This window comes from Cavia porcellus, unplaced genomic scaffold, assembly GCF_034190915.1.
Source record: "Cavia porcellus strain 051 isolate PalLab524CR breed Dunkin Hartley unplaced genomic scaffold, mCavPor4.1 scaffold_32, whole genome shotgun sequence".
Classification (NCBI taxonomy): Eukaryota; Metazoa; Chordata; class Mammalia; order Rodentia; family Caviidae; genus Cavia; species Cavia porcellus.
The window spans coordinates 24,545,144-24,557,483 of NW_026947515.1; the positions used below are offsets into that span (position 1 = coordinate 24,545,144).

The following is a 12,340-nucleotide window of genomic DNA, read 5'->3' on the forward strand; positions in this document are numbered from 1 at the left end:
GCTATCCAGATGGCACCCATTGTCTGCCTGGTGTCCGAGAGACAATGGGGAGCACACAGCAAGCATCTGGCCATCTGCAAGCCAAAGGGACAGGCCTCAGCAGAGACCTGACCTGCTGACACCGTATTCTGGGACTTGGGCTTCCACAGCCATGAAGAAATACATATCTATAGTTTAAGGCGACAGCTGCCATAGAAAATGCATGTACAGGGAGTCTAGAAAACAGTTTGCCAAACCAACAAAGTGATGCATAGGCTTGTAAAGAACGAGAGACCTGTGACAAGTAGCTGTCCCAATGTGAACGAAGGGCTAATGACAGAGTAAGAGGGACCGGCAAATCAGTCACTGTGCACTGGGAACTGTAAGCGAGGACCTTAGGACTTCAAGACAGATTTACATGAGGTCAGATATTTCAGCAGATGTGTGTGTGGGAGGGGGGTCCAGGGGGAAGGAGAGAAGGATAAACTGAAACCTCTGGTCCTTCCTGTCCTCTAGAAGCCCATTAAAGGTTTAACAAGAAAAATGCATTAGGGAGCAACAACAGCTGATTAAAACACATTTAAATGACTTGCTTACCAAAGTGATAACGTCTGCATTTATAAAAGATTACAAAAACGTTAAAAAGGAAAAGCTACCTAATGCATTTCATTTATTTACGTTGAGATAGGGTCTTGCTGTGTTGCTCAGACTGGTCTTGAACTCCTGGGCCACATCTCAGCTCCCCAAGTGCCTGGGAGAACAGGCTCCTGCCACCACACAGAGCAGCTAATTTGTCATATGAGGAGACATGCTTTTGGTTCCTCAAATCAGATGAGCCCAGGGATGGAGAGCTGTAGGCTCACGAGCATGTGAGACCAGGAGGGTGGACCAGGGCCCCGCACATCTGGTTGGCGTCTTGCCTTGCTCTTGACCAGCTCTGGGGGGATGTGCACACCATTTCACCTCCCTGTGCCTCAGTTTCCTCAGCCTGTGAAATGGTTACAATAGTCAGTATACAGCTGTCTGGAAACACTGATGTCACCAGGTCCACGTGTACAAGTGAGGTCACATTAGCGCCAACACGGGAGTTTCGGTGGTTTGAGTCCCCACCTGCATAAAAATTCTACTTCAAGAGTGCCACACCCCTCCACCCACCCATCCAGAGTTGTTGAGTTTCTGGTTTCACGGTGCTCAGGGACAAGGGAGCAGATCTTTCTGCTTTGGTCTCCCAGGGGTGGCCCACCAGCCAGCTACAGCAGGCATCCTGTCACTGGTCTGACCCCCTGGTCTGGCCCCAAGTGCAGTTCCTGGCCGTGAAGTCGCCCTTCCCAACTCTTAACTCTCCTGCAGAATCCCTGTAGATTTGTCACACAGTGGGAGGTCCCTCCCCCACAGTCCCTCTGGTCTGCATCAGAGGCACTTTGCTTTCTTCCCTGGGCCTCCTTGTGCAGGGTGGACTTGGCCCCTGACCAGCCCACAGGCTCCAGCTTCCCGAGGACAGCACTTGTATCCCTTCCTCCTTCAGCAAAGACTGGAGCCCAGGAGCGTCCTTTGCTCCAGTCACCATGCAATGGGAACTGTGAGAGAGGACAGTGGGGGACACGCACCCCCCGCCCCATGCTCTGCTTCCACAGGGGGCAGCCAAGACCTCATAGCAGAAGTGCTGGCTTAAAGTCCCAACCTGGTTTTATCTTTGTTTTGTCCCAATCCATTCTGCACGGTGCCTGATGCCTCAGAGGGTAGAGTAGTCCAGAACAGAGAAAAGTGCCCCTCGGCTTAAGCTGGGCTTCAGGTCCCCATTCTAGCTGGGTGGGGGCTGCAGGGTACCACCCCCAGGCAGCCTAGAGCAGCTCTTCTGCACAGTCACACACGGGATGACATCAGCTCAGCTCAGCTGTCGCCCTCCATGTGTTTGTGGTACAGGTGGGGACAAAGGTTTGGTTTTCAGAGCTTCCATCCCCACTCTGGGGAGAGGTAGAGAGGTAAGGGGAAAGCCAGGGCATTCATTGTGCACCAAGTGTGTGCGTGCACCCACCAGTTTCTTTGTCTGTCACACCACTGGGTGGGTGGGTGGGTGGGGCGGGCCTGGGCCTCCTATTCAGAGAAAAGGTCAGCTCAGCCTGACCGGGAAGCAGAAAGGACCCTGCTCCTGCGGCTAATGTGTTTACCGAAGGCTGGAGCAGGTGGGAGTTCCATCTGCTGGGCCCTGGCAGCTGCCTCCCCAGGGCTGCAGCTGAGAGGCGAGGGCCCTGGAGAGGCTGGGGAGGGGCCAAGCAGAGACCTCCACCCCACGCCAGCCACCCATTTACGCCTAGCTGGAAGGGAAAGAACTTCTTCTTCCAGGGTAGGCTTAGAGGACTCCCCAGAGGCTTGGCGGCTGGGGGCACCCTTAGCTAAGTCGTCCCTCAGGTCCTGAGCTGAGAGGCTACTTCCTTTCTCCTCAGTGGCAACAACTGCTGCCCTGGAGCCTCTTCTGGTCCCCAGACCTGCACTGGTTCTTGGGCTGTAAAATCAGACCAGGATGTTTGAGACCTAGGGAATGATGTCTCCCCGGGACTGCTGAGGCAGGCTGGGGCGTTCAGTCTGTCCAAAGGCCACTCCCTCTGACACTCTCTGGGACTCAGTCTGCCTAGCACTCCCATTGCTAGACACTCACAGACAGCTTCCTTTTCAAACCCCAGCACTGACCCTGGAAGCTAGAGGTGCTGACAATTCAGGGAATGAGAAGCAGACACCAAGAAAGGGGCTGGGCTGAAGATGGTTCATGTCTGTCCATCACTTCATTCATTTGTTCTTTCATTAATTCAACCAAAAGCAGCACTGAGCCTGTGCCAGCCCAACACCCCTCACAGAAGGACGCCCACCGCGGTTGTTACCCCAGCCTGTGCCCGCAGGGCCCCGCCCCTTCCCCAGGAAGTGGGAAGTGAAGCTCACCTAAGGGCTGGCCGAATTGTTCTCTCCACCTGAGAGCCAGCCCCGAAGGAGCCCTAGATGACACTGAAGGAGGTCACTGATTCGTTGGGCACAATCCTGAGGGTCCCAGGACATGTGTCCCTGAGCCCCCCAAACACCCTGGCTCGGCCCCTCCTCTATAGTTCTGCCCTTCTGGAGAGTCCTAAGGGCTTCAGTAGCACAGGGTCCACCACTGCCCCTTTCAGCCGTGACCTTGGGGTGCAGGGCAGGGGCACACTGTGGATCACCTGGTGGACAGTGGCCCGGAAGGTCTTGCTGAAGAAGCAGTAGAGGCCAAAGTTGACCACTGTGTTGAGCATGGCCACCATGTTGGCCACATCCAAGGCCAGATGCACCCTCCAGTCCCGGTGGACTGGGGCCACATACAGGTGGTAGAGCATGACGAAGGTCCGAGGGGCCCAAAGGAGGGTGAAGAGCGAGGTGACACCCAGCAGGATGGCCGTGCTCTTGCCCACCCTAGGCCGCAGCCCGCTCCAGCCTCTCCTTCGCAGTCGGAAGATGATGACTGAGTTGGTGACCAGGAAGATGCCACAGGGGATGAAGTAGACGAGGAGGCAGTGAGCCCACTTGAGGACCTCGTCCAGCACGCTAGGCAGGTCTGCATCCCTCCACACATCCAGCCACCAGTAGAAAGGAATGCCGGTCAGCAGAGCCGCACTGAGGACAGCGCCAATGGCCTGGCGGGTCTGGCCAGGGGACGATGTGACCCGGTGGTGCAGGGGGTGGCACAGGGCTTTGTATCGGTCAGCTGTGAGCAGGACAGCGATCCATACGGAGGCGTGGTTGGCAGCGAACTCCAGGATGTTGGCCGTGCGCACCACAGCCTGGGGGACCCTGCGGGCCAGCACGGCGCCCTGCAGGAGGAAGCCCACAAACACGATGACCACCTGGGTGACGATATCCGAGGCCGTGAGCGCCAGGAGGTAGTAGTAAGAAGGCTTCCTGGTCCTGGTGGCAAGCCGGGCCAAGGCCACTGTGGTCAGGAGGTTGACTGATGGTGACCAAGGTCACGGAGAGAGATGAGAAGTATCAGCAGGGAGCCTCAGAGTCAGCCTCCTACTGTCTCATTGTCCTCCCCAGCTGCCAGTACTGGCTTCTCTTCCCCTCTGTCCAGATCCTTCTTAAACTCTTCTAGCTGGCTGGGGTTTGGCAAACCAAACCACTAAAACAACTCACTTCGCAAACCCTAAGCACGTCAGTGTCACCCTGTCCATCCAGACCCCCAGCTGTGGTCCACCTGTCCCCCCAGCTCATCATCAGGTGCTCAGTGTCCCTGGGGAGAAGCTTCCCTGAACACAGGCACTGGTTTATCTACCAGGCTTGGGGAGAGCCAGAGAAGGCAGAGCCAGAAACCCTGTCCTTTTTTATTGTTCTTTTGCCACAGGGTATTGTTATGCAGTCCAGGCTGGCCTCAAACTCGAAGCAATCCTCCTGCCTCTGCCCGCTGGGTGCTAAGCTTATACATATGTGCCCATCATGCCCAGGCTGGCCCCTCACTTTGACTCCCCTCTGCTTTTTACTGCCCAGTGCCCCAGGATGCCAAGAGGAGAGCTGGAATCTATGACCCTGGGCCCCAGGGTCCAGCACAGAAGATTGGTGCTCTGGCCAAGCCTGAGACCCCAGACTCTAGCGCCCTACTCACCAGGCAGCCCCAGGCCCAGCAGGACACTGTAGTAGATGACAGGGATGATACCAGCCACACACGGTGACCTCTCTGGCCAGGGCCCTTCAAATTCCTCACCCAGGCCACTCGAGTTGGGTGTGGGCAGCAGGGTCACGGATGGCTGGCCAGCTAGGAAGGGCAGAAGGATAGGGTTGGCTTACGCATCCTCTCTCCAGCTGGGCTTGAGGTAGCCTCAGCGTGACCCTGAGATCTTTGTGTTCAGCCCTGCTCCTTGCGGACCCCTAGGAGAGACCCGGCCATATGGCAATTTCTGTCCCATGAAAACTCCATCCCACCCCAACTTATGTGGCCCCCTCCCCCACTGACGGGAAGCAGCCCTTGGTGGTGGGGACTGTGCTGCTGCCTGAGGTCTTCATCTCCTGTGCCTTTAAGAACTGCGCCTAGTGACTGACCCTGGGTGGCTCCCAGCAGCTGCACTGCCCCCCACAGCGGCAACTGCCTCCTCTCTCAGAAGTGACTGTTACTAGGTTCTCCTCTTTCCTAAGCCTAAGAGCATCCCTTCCCTGGGCAGCACCGCTGAAGCTGGAATGGTCTACTCTCTTTTGGGTGGGGAAACTGAGTCCCCAGGGGTGAGGAGACACAGCTGGCTGTGGCTGGTCCGGGGTGAGGACTCTCCACCAGCTTCAGCCTCTGCCCTCCTCAAACTACATTTTAATTCTCTTTAGGTTTTAATTTCTAGCTTCTGATTTCCTGCTGAAGATGGGGTCCCCAGCCCCCAGCTAAATAAACTTCAGGATCCCATCTCACAGCCCATTCATTATCAACCTCACACTCCCAGCTCCCAACCTCTAGGTCCCTCGCCTGTGGCCCCCACCCCACCATTTCAAGATACTTTACCGGTCTCGAGCCCCATGCTCCTGGGTCCTGAGCCCCAGGTCGCCAGTGGTTCTTCCCGGAGGTCTCCACAGCCTCCTCCCAACATCTCCAGCTGTCCCCCTCACCCTGCTCTCCAAGCAGGTGTTTGCCCCACGATTCTTCCAGCAGCACTGAGCATGTTAATGCAGAGAGTGGGGGTTGGGGAAGGGAGGAGGAGGAAGGAGAGGGTGGGGCGAAGGCTCAGGGAATGAGACCAAGTGGGTCCCATCAGACCAAAGCCGGGTGGAGGAGGGCTGAGTCAGGGCTCTGATGGAGAAAGACTGGGCCTGGGGTGGGTCTGAGGGGCCTGTGCCCACGCAGAGGGCAGCGAAGAGGCAGGAAAGCCAAGTCCAGGTCCAGGGCACCTGCAGCCTGGTCTGTTCAGCAGGAGCAGCCATGCCCTGGTGGGTGAGACTTTGGAAAGGGCAGGAGGATTCAGGGAGCCCCCTAGGGCACGGACACTCTGAGAGGCCCTTGCTGGCCGGGAAAGGAGGACACCCCACCCAAGAGATGGGAAGTGGAGCCAGGTGGGGGTGGCAAGGCTGCCACTTTTGGGTCAGGGGCCAGATTCCTTGAGAGCCCGAGGGGTCAGGTTCAAAGGGGCAGCACCACAGGTGGAGATAAGCCTGAGGCTCCTCCAAGTGACTGCTGACCAGGATGATGGCAGAAAGCCCTGGTGCAGAGGTGGGAACGCTGTCCCCTCCCACCCAGGAAAAGCCTGGCCAAGCTGCTGGTGGCTTGGGAAACCAGGACCTCTGGCCCACAAGCTGTTGTTTTCCTGGCCCCTGTGAAATAGAGCATCCCTCAAGAATATCAGTCCCTGGCAAATAAGCGCCAGCTGGTGCCGCAGGGTGCTGAGGCTGGAATCTGCTCCTAGCAGAGCCCTCCCCAGAGGGACAGTGTGACCACAGCAGCCCAATACCAGCACCAGGACACAGGCACCACCCAGGGGGCAGCCTGGGCATCAGGCAGAGGCCCACTCCCTGGGAATGTGAGGTGTTCCCTGGCTCCTAAATTAGGACGCATGCGCGTTTGGGAATGGAGCCAACCCACCTTGACCCCAACTTCCATCTTGGCACTTACAGCCAGGGCCTTGCTGTCCCTCAGTGGCCACGGCCAGATCCTGCAAGCCTCTGAGGTCTCTCTGCCTTGAGCCAAGGCCCTGGGCAGCACTAGGGGACCAGGGAAGGCAGGCACTATCCTTTTAGCACAGGACCTTGGAGGGTGTGCTGGACCCAGCCCTGGAAAGCACAGACAACTCCTCAGGTGGCTTCCTCCCTTTGTCCTGAGGCCAGGAGTGAATCTGCGGCACAGCCCCCTTCAGGACTGGAAAGACCTGCTGTGTCTGAGGCAGGCAGGGCTCCCTACCCTGTGCCTACACCTTGCTTTGCAGAACGAGTGAGTCTCTTACTGGAAAGCCTAAGTGTTCTCTAGACAGAGTGCATCGCCTTTGGCCCAGAACACTGAGGCTCCATTTGCCTCTGCATGCATGCCTTCAGCCAGCCTAGCAGCTCTGCCCACGGGTCCAGGCCTGCAGTGCCCTGTCCTGGGGTGCAGCCAGAGGCACCCGCAGGATCCTCTGATGGGCCTCTCAGAGGTGCTGCCTCCCCACACGGACTGGGAGGATCCCAGTGTCTGAGGCTGAGCAGAGAAGCACCGTGCGCAGGAAATGCCCCTGAGGCCAGGATGGCGGTGCTGTCCTGGGAGTGTGTGGCTCCGAGATCTCTGCACACCATGGGCAACATTATAACGTGCATGAGTAGTGTTGGGCTCCATGATGTGAGAGCCAGAGCCAGAGCGTCCATAGCTCAATGGACACCAGTGCTGCCACAGAATGGACAGGGCAGCCGCTGTGTCCGAATGGGCATGGGTGATGGCAAGGACAGGGCCATCCTCATGGGACCCATAGACAGCACACCCAGAGGACCCTTCTTGGTGGGGGTGGTTCTTTCCAGAGTGGTGCCAGTGTCAGTGACAAGAGTGGGCAGGCGAGGCAGACACTTTTGAGCCAACCTGGATGGAGGAAGATGTTATCAGCTATAGGATGGAGCCAGGAATGGTGGTACACACCTGTAATGCCAGTACTCGGGAGGCTGAGGCAGGAGGATCCCTGCAAGTCAGGAGTCAGCCTGGGCTACATAGTGAGCTCGAGGCCAGCCTGGATTGCATAGTGAGACCTTGCCTCAAAAAGCCAAAAAATAACAAAACAAACAACAACCAAACTACAGCAGCACACATTAACCTAGGAATTGAATCCAGGGCCTTGACACTAAGCTACATCCCCAGCCCTTTTAAATTTTGTTTTTGTTTGTTCTGAGACAGCCTTGAACTCACTGTGGTCCAGGTTGTTCTAGAACTCATGGTGACCCTCCTTCCTGAGTCTCTCAGCGCTGGGATTACAGTTGTACACCACCACTGCCCTGGCCTCAGGTTTAATCCAGCTGTGACCTCTGAGTAGGAGTGCAGGGCGGGTCATTCCTCTGCCTGTCCCTACACTTTCCATCCTCGCAGCAGCCCCTCACTGGAACCCTTGCCCGGGGCAGGAGTCTCACGGGTGTAAGGAGGCTGCCAGGGCAGGGCAGGGCTGGTCTGTGGCCCTTCCTTACTCAGGGCTCCAACTACCTAGGGTCCCATCACCCCGGCCCGCTACAGATTCAGGAGCTCCTCCTCCTGCCCAAGCCCGAGAGACTCTGGTTGCTTGTACAGTGTTACAGCAACTCTGCTGGACAAGAGAATTGATTGATCAGGACTGAAACCGCTTCCCAGAAAAGCCAGCACGGGGTTGCCTAACACCCAGCCAACTTGGTGACACTTGAGCCTGGCTCTGCAAGTTCCTGTCACCCTCACACAAGGTGCTTAGATGAGATGGGCTGGTGTCACAGGTGGTCGGGCTTCCTTCAAGGAGCTGTGCCTCTGTGCTGCCAACTCTCCAGCTTCAAGGGATGACAGAGCCTCTGACAGGGCAGAAGGGAATACGGTGCTGTAGATTCATTACCAGAGACTGGATGGTGAAGACCCTGTTGCCCCTTACCTGCCCTAACACACACACACACACACACACACACACACACACACACCTGCCATGCACACGCACAAGCCCCCTTGCAGTGCAGCAACCTTGGGACTAAGAAACAACAATATGACACTTTTATTTGGGAAAACAGTTTCTGCAGCCTTAGAGGAGGGTGAGGATGAGGGAGGCTAGGATAGCGCGAGGGGACCTCTTGGAGGTGAAGAATCAGAGGCGACCTTTCCCGGCAGGCCGCAGCCTCCCAGTCCCACTCACACTTGCAGTATCACCCACTTAACTTTAGTCGGTGGTGCTTAGGCTGCGGTGTCCACAAAAATTTTCCTGGGGTGTCTAGAAAATACAGATGCACAGGCTCACCCCTAAGCATCTGGTTCCCAGGTGGAGCATGGAGATTCTAGTGCGGGAGGGCTGGGTTTCCAGGGAGACTGGGGCAGACCCTGGAGGAGGCTGGAGTGAAGGAGTGTTGTCACAATTTGGGTCTGGGGTGTCTCCCAAAGGTGCATGTGTGCAAGGCTTGGTCCCCAGCTGGTGGAAACTTTGGGAGGTGACCCAGTTGGAAGAAGTAGCGTGTGGCAGTGCTCTTAAATGAGGTATTGGGAGCCAGGGATTCAGCTCAGTGGTGCACTGACTGCCTGGCTAGCTTGAGGTCCTGAGTTCAACTCCCAATACCCACCCCCACCAAAAAAGGAGGTACTGGGAAGCTGGCTCCTGTCTCTCCCTCTCTCTTTGCTTCCTGGTTACCTAGAATGAGTAATTTCTTTCTATATTAGTTAACTTTTGATTACTGTGACCAAATACTTGAGAAAGACAGTTTAAATCAGAAAATGTTATTTTGATTCATGGTTTCAAAAGTTTCAGTCCGTGGCTGACTGGCTCCAAGCAGAAGCATCAGGTGGTAGCGAGGAGGAGAAAAGCCAGAGGAGAAGGGGCAGGGAAAGAAGTCATACCCTACACAGCCATGGCCCAGCGACCACCTCGTGTTAGGCCCTACCTCCCGATAGGCCCATTGAGCTAGGAACACATCAGTGGATTAATCCACTTGATGAAGTGAAAGCCCTTATGATCCATTCACTGCTAACAAAATCCTCAAAATAACGAGCTTTTAAGGGTGCATTTTTTTTGAGACAGGGTCTTACTGGGTAGTTTAGGTTACCTTTAAACTCTCTACATAGTCCAGGCTGGTCTCAAAACTCACAGTGATCCTCTTGCGTCAGCCTCCTGAATGCTGTGATTACAGGCACACACCACTATGCCCAGTTTAGGGGCACACTCTGAGTTTCAACCCTAACCCTCTGCCATGCACTCTGCTATGATGTGCTGCTTCATGTACTACAGACTCAAAGCTATAGGGCGAAGCAACCATGGACCAAAATCTCTGAAACCATGCATTAAAATAAACCTTTCTTGCTTTTAAGTTGTCTACCTCAGGCATTTTGTCACAGTAAGAGCTAACATACATCTACAGAATGACAATGCACTGAGCAGCAGGTTCTCAGCTCCATAACTCCCATCGACAAGCATGCATGGTTGCTAGGAAGCCCCCAGGCTGTTGTGTTGCATGGTGGCTCTTTCTGGAGTGAGCCAGGAAATGGTACAGCCTGTGGAAAGGGCAGGCGGGTCACCAGTGGGCAGGGGATGGTGGATCCGGAGGAGGAGGCCAGGCGTGAGTGTCAGGGCAGCCTGGAGGGGTTTCTGCTGAGCTGGACAGCTCCGACTCTGCCAACCCGGATGAGGCTGCTGCCAGACCCAATTTTTGCTCTCCCTGTGGCTCCAGAGAGGGGGTGGAGCTGTCGGGACGCTGTGCAATAGCCAGAGGCAGAAATCAATAGATTGAGCTGGGCTCTGGGATCCAGACAGCAAGGACAGGGAAGGACCAACCCATTCCCTGCCCACTTCAGTTCATCAACCCCCTGAGGAGCTGAGGCAGATGCAGAGGTACGGGATGAGACCCGTCCAGCATCCTATGGGCACACACACGTCTGTCTGTCTCTCTCTGTCTCCCCCAGCTCTAGATTTCATCCTTCTCTCTCTACATCTTCATTTTCACAAGAACTGTCCTCTGCACTGTGCAATGGAGACTGTCACCTGGCTCTCCGCCTCAGTTTCCCTACATGTGCAGTGGGGTTCCGGGTTTGCTTCATGTCTCCTTAGAACTCTAGGAAACAGTTGGAAATTAGACAGAAGCTGGTGAAGAAGTCTTCCCAGCAGGTGAACCCCAACACCTTCAGCCACTGGGGGGAGTCAACCTAACGGAAGGAAGGAAGGCAGATGGGTACCCAGTCTCTGGCTCAGGTCCACACGCTGCCTGGCTGGGTAGGGGGACAGGCTGTTTACTGCTGGATGGTGGTCAGGCCTGCCCAGGCAGGGTGCTGCCCATGGCACATGGGAGACTTCTTCTGCTGTGTGTCCATTTCTGTCAAGTGGGACAACCTTGACCCTGGGGAGCAAGATGGACACAGGTCCCATGGCGCTTTCCTACAGACCCATCACCCACTGCAGTGTACACCAGGAGCCTTCTTCAACAGGGCCATGAACACTGTCCAGTCCCCCACTGACCCCTTTTCCAGATCTTTGTCCTCCTTTGGGAGAGCTAATCCTCCCAAAACGGGAGTGGGGGAGGGGTGGGAGCCCGAGTTGCCTCTTCTCTCTCCTCTTCCAGGCTCTGCCTTTGCAGCTGGCTCTCCACGGTGCTCCAGCCACGATGCTGCCAAATGCGCTCTGTGCCAGGGGCTGAAGCTGGGCCTGGGGCTGGGGGAGGGGCAGGGAGCCCTGGTGCTGGTGTCTGATAGTGGCCTTGAAGCTCCTTTCCTGACCTTTAAGGAGCCTAAAACATCCCAGGGGAGGACCAGTTAGCCTTGCTGAGCTGTGAGGAGTGGTGGGGGAGGAGGGTGCCGGATCTGTTCCCCTTGGGGGCCCAGGACAGCACAATAGCCCTTGGGGCTGCCACTCTCTGGCTTAAGTGGTTGCCCGGGCAACAGCAGGGGCCAGTTTCCACCAATCCATGGCAGAGGCTGGGTGGGGGAGGGAGGCCTGGCAGGAGGGGGGATCCGTCCCCTGTGTGAGATCCTATATAAGGAGGAGGGATGCGTTCAGAGTGGTCTGGCCATCACTGTCCCTCCAGTGGACTTGGGAGTGAAGCACAAAGATGCTTAGGCTAGGCCACTGGAAACCTGGGTCCTGGGGCAGCTTCTGGGCCATTCTGGCCCTGGTGGGCCTGGTCACTCGTGCAGGTGAGTGGACAGCGGGCACAATGAGGGTGCAGGGCAGCGTGGGGGCGGGGCAGGGCGGGACCTTCCAGGCCTCATGCACATGGCCAGCCCAGAAGGGGGTGTGCAGAGCTTGGGACAGCGCCCCACATCGCCACAGTCACAGCTCCCAGAAGGGAGGAGGGTGTCCTGCCTTGGCAGGGTGGAGAGACCCGGCAGGGGCAGGGATCTTAGCAACGGGCAGACCCTCCATTATCCACTGTCCCAGGCTGAGGCCGAATGGGGACACCATCAGCATTCAGGTCCTTCAGAGTGACAGCTGGGGAGGTGGGGCTAGGAAATCCCCCGCGACCTCTCTCCCTCCCTTTCTCCTCGCTTTCCGTGTCTCACAGATGCTTGGCTCTTGTGTGAGCCACCTCCCACCTGTCCCTACACCATGGCTTGTGCGTGCTTATGTGTACACATACAGTGAGTGTGTGGCCAGTGCCCATCTGCCACTCTCAGACACCTCCTGGTTCCCTCTACAATGCTCTTCACACTGCTCTCAGCTCCGGGAACCCATCAGCAGCGCTCCTTGACTTTTCTGTGACCAAGTGTGTACCTGCCACGTGA

At 56.5% G+C, this 12,340-nt stretch overlaps 2 protein-coding genes across 6 annotated transcripts in view; one reads left to right on the forward strand and one right to left on the reverse strand.

Annotated features, from left to right (window-relative positions):
* Nucleotides 1-12,340, forward strand: part of Btbd17 (BTB domain containing 17) — a 54,213-nt gene that overhangs the window by 38,254 nt on the left and 3,619 nt on the right. Inside the window, exon 1 of one of the 5 annotated variants that reach the window (XM_003464891.5) lies at nucleotides 11,565-11,752. The exons of the other annotated variants lie outside the window; for them this stretch is intronic. Coding sequence (XP_003464939.2) covers nucleotides 11,668-11,752 — 85 coding nt within the window. The 5' untranslated portion in view covers nucleotides 11,565-11,667. Of the gene's footprint in view, nucleotides 1-11,564; nucleotides 11,753-12,340 lie in introns of those variants that run through there. 5 annotated transcript variants of the gene reach the window in all.
* Gpr142 (G protein-coupled receptor 142) lies at nucleotides 2,714-5,558 on the reverse strand. The gene is made up of 3 exons (XM_023562878.2): nucleotides 5,474-5,558; nucleotides 4,595-4,744; nucleotides 2,714-3,943 (listed from the first exon to the last, which is right to left on the reverse strand). Exons 1-3 carry the CDS (start codon nucleotides 5,556-5,558, stop codon nucleotides 3,069-3,071), a joined length of 1,110 nt encoding a protein of 369 aa, XP_023418646.1. The 3' UTR covers nucleotides 2,714-3,068.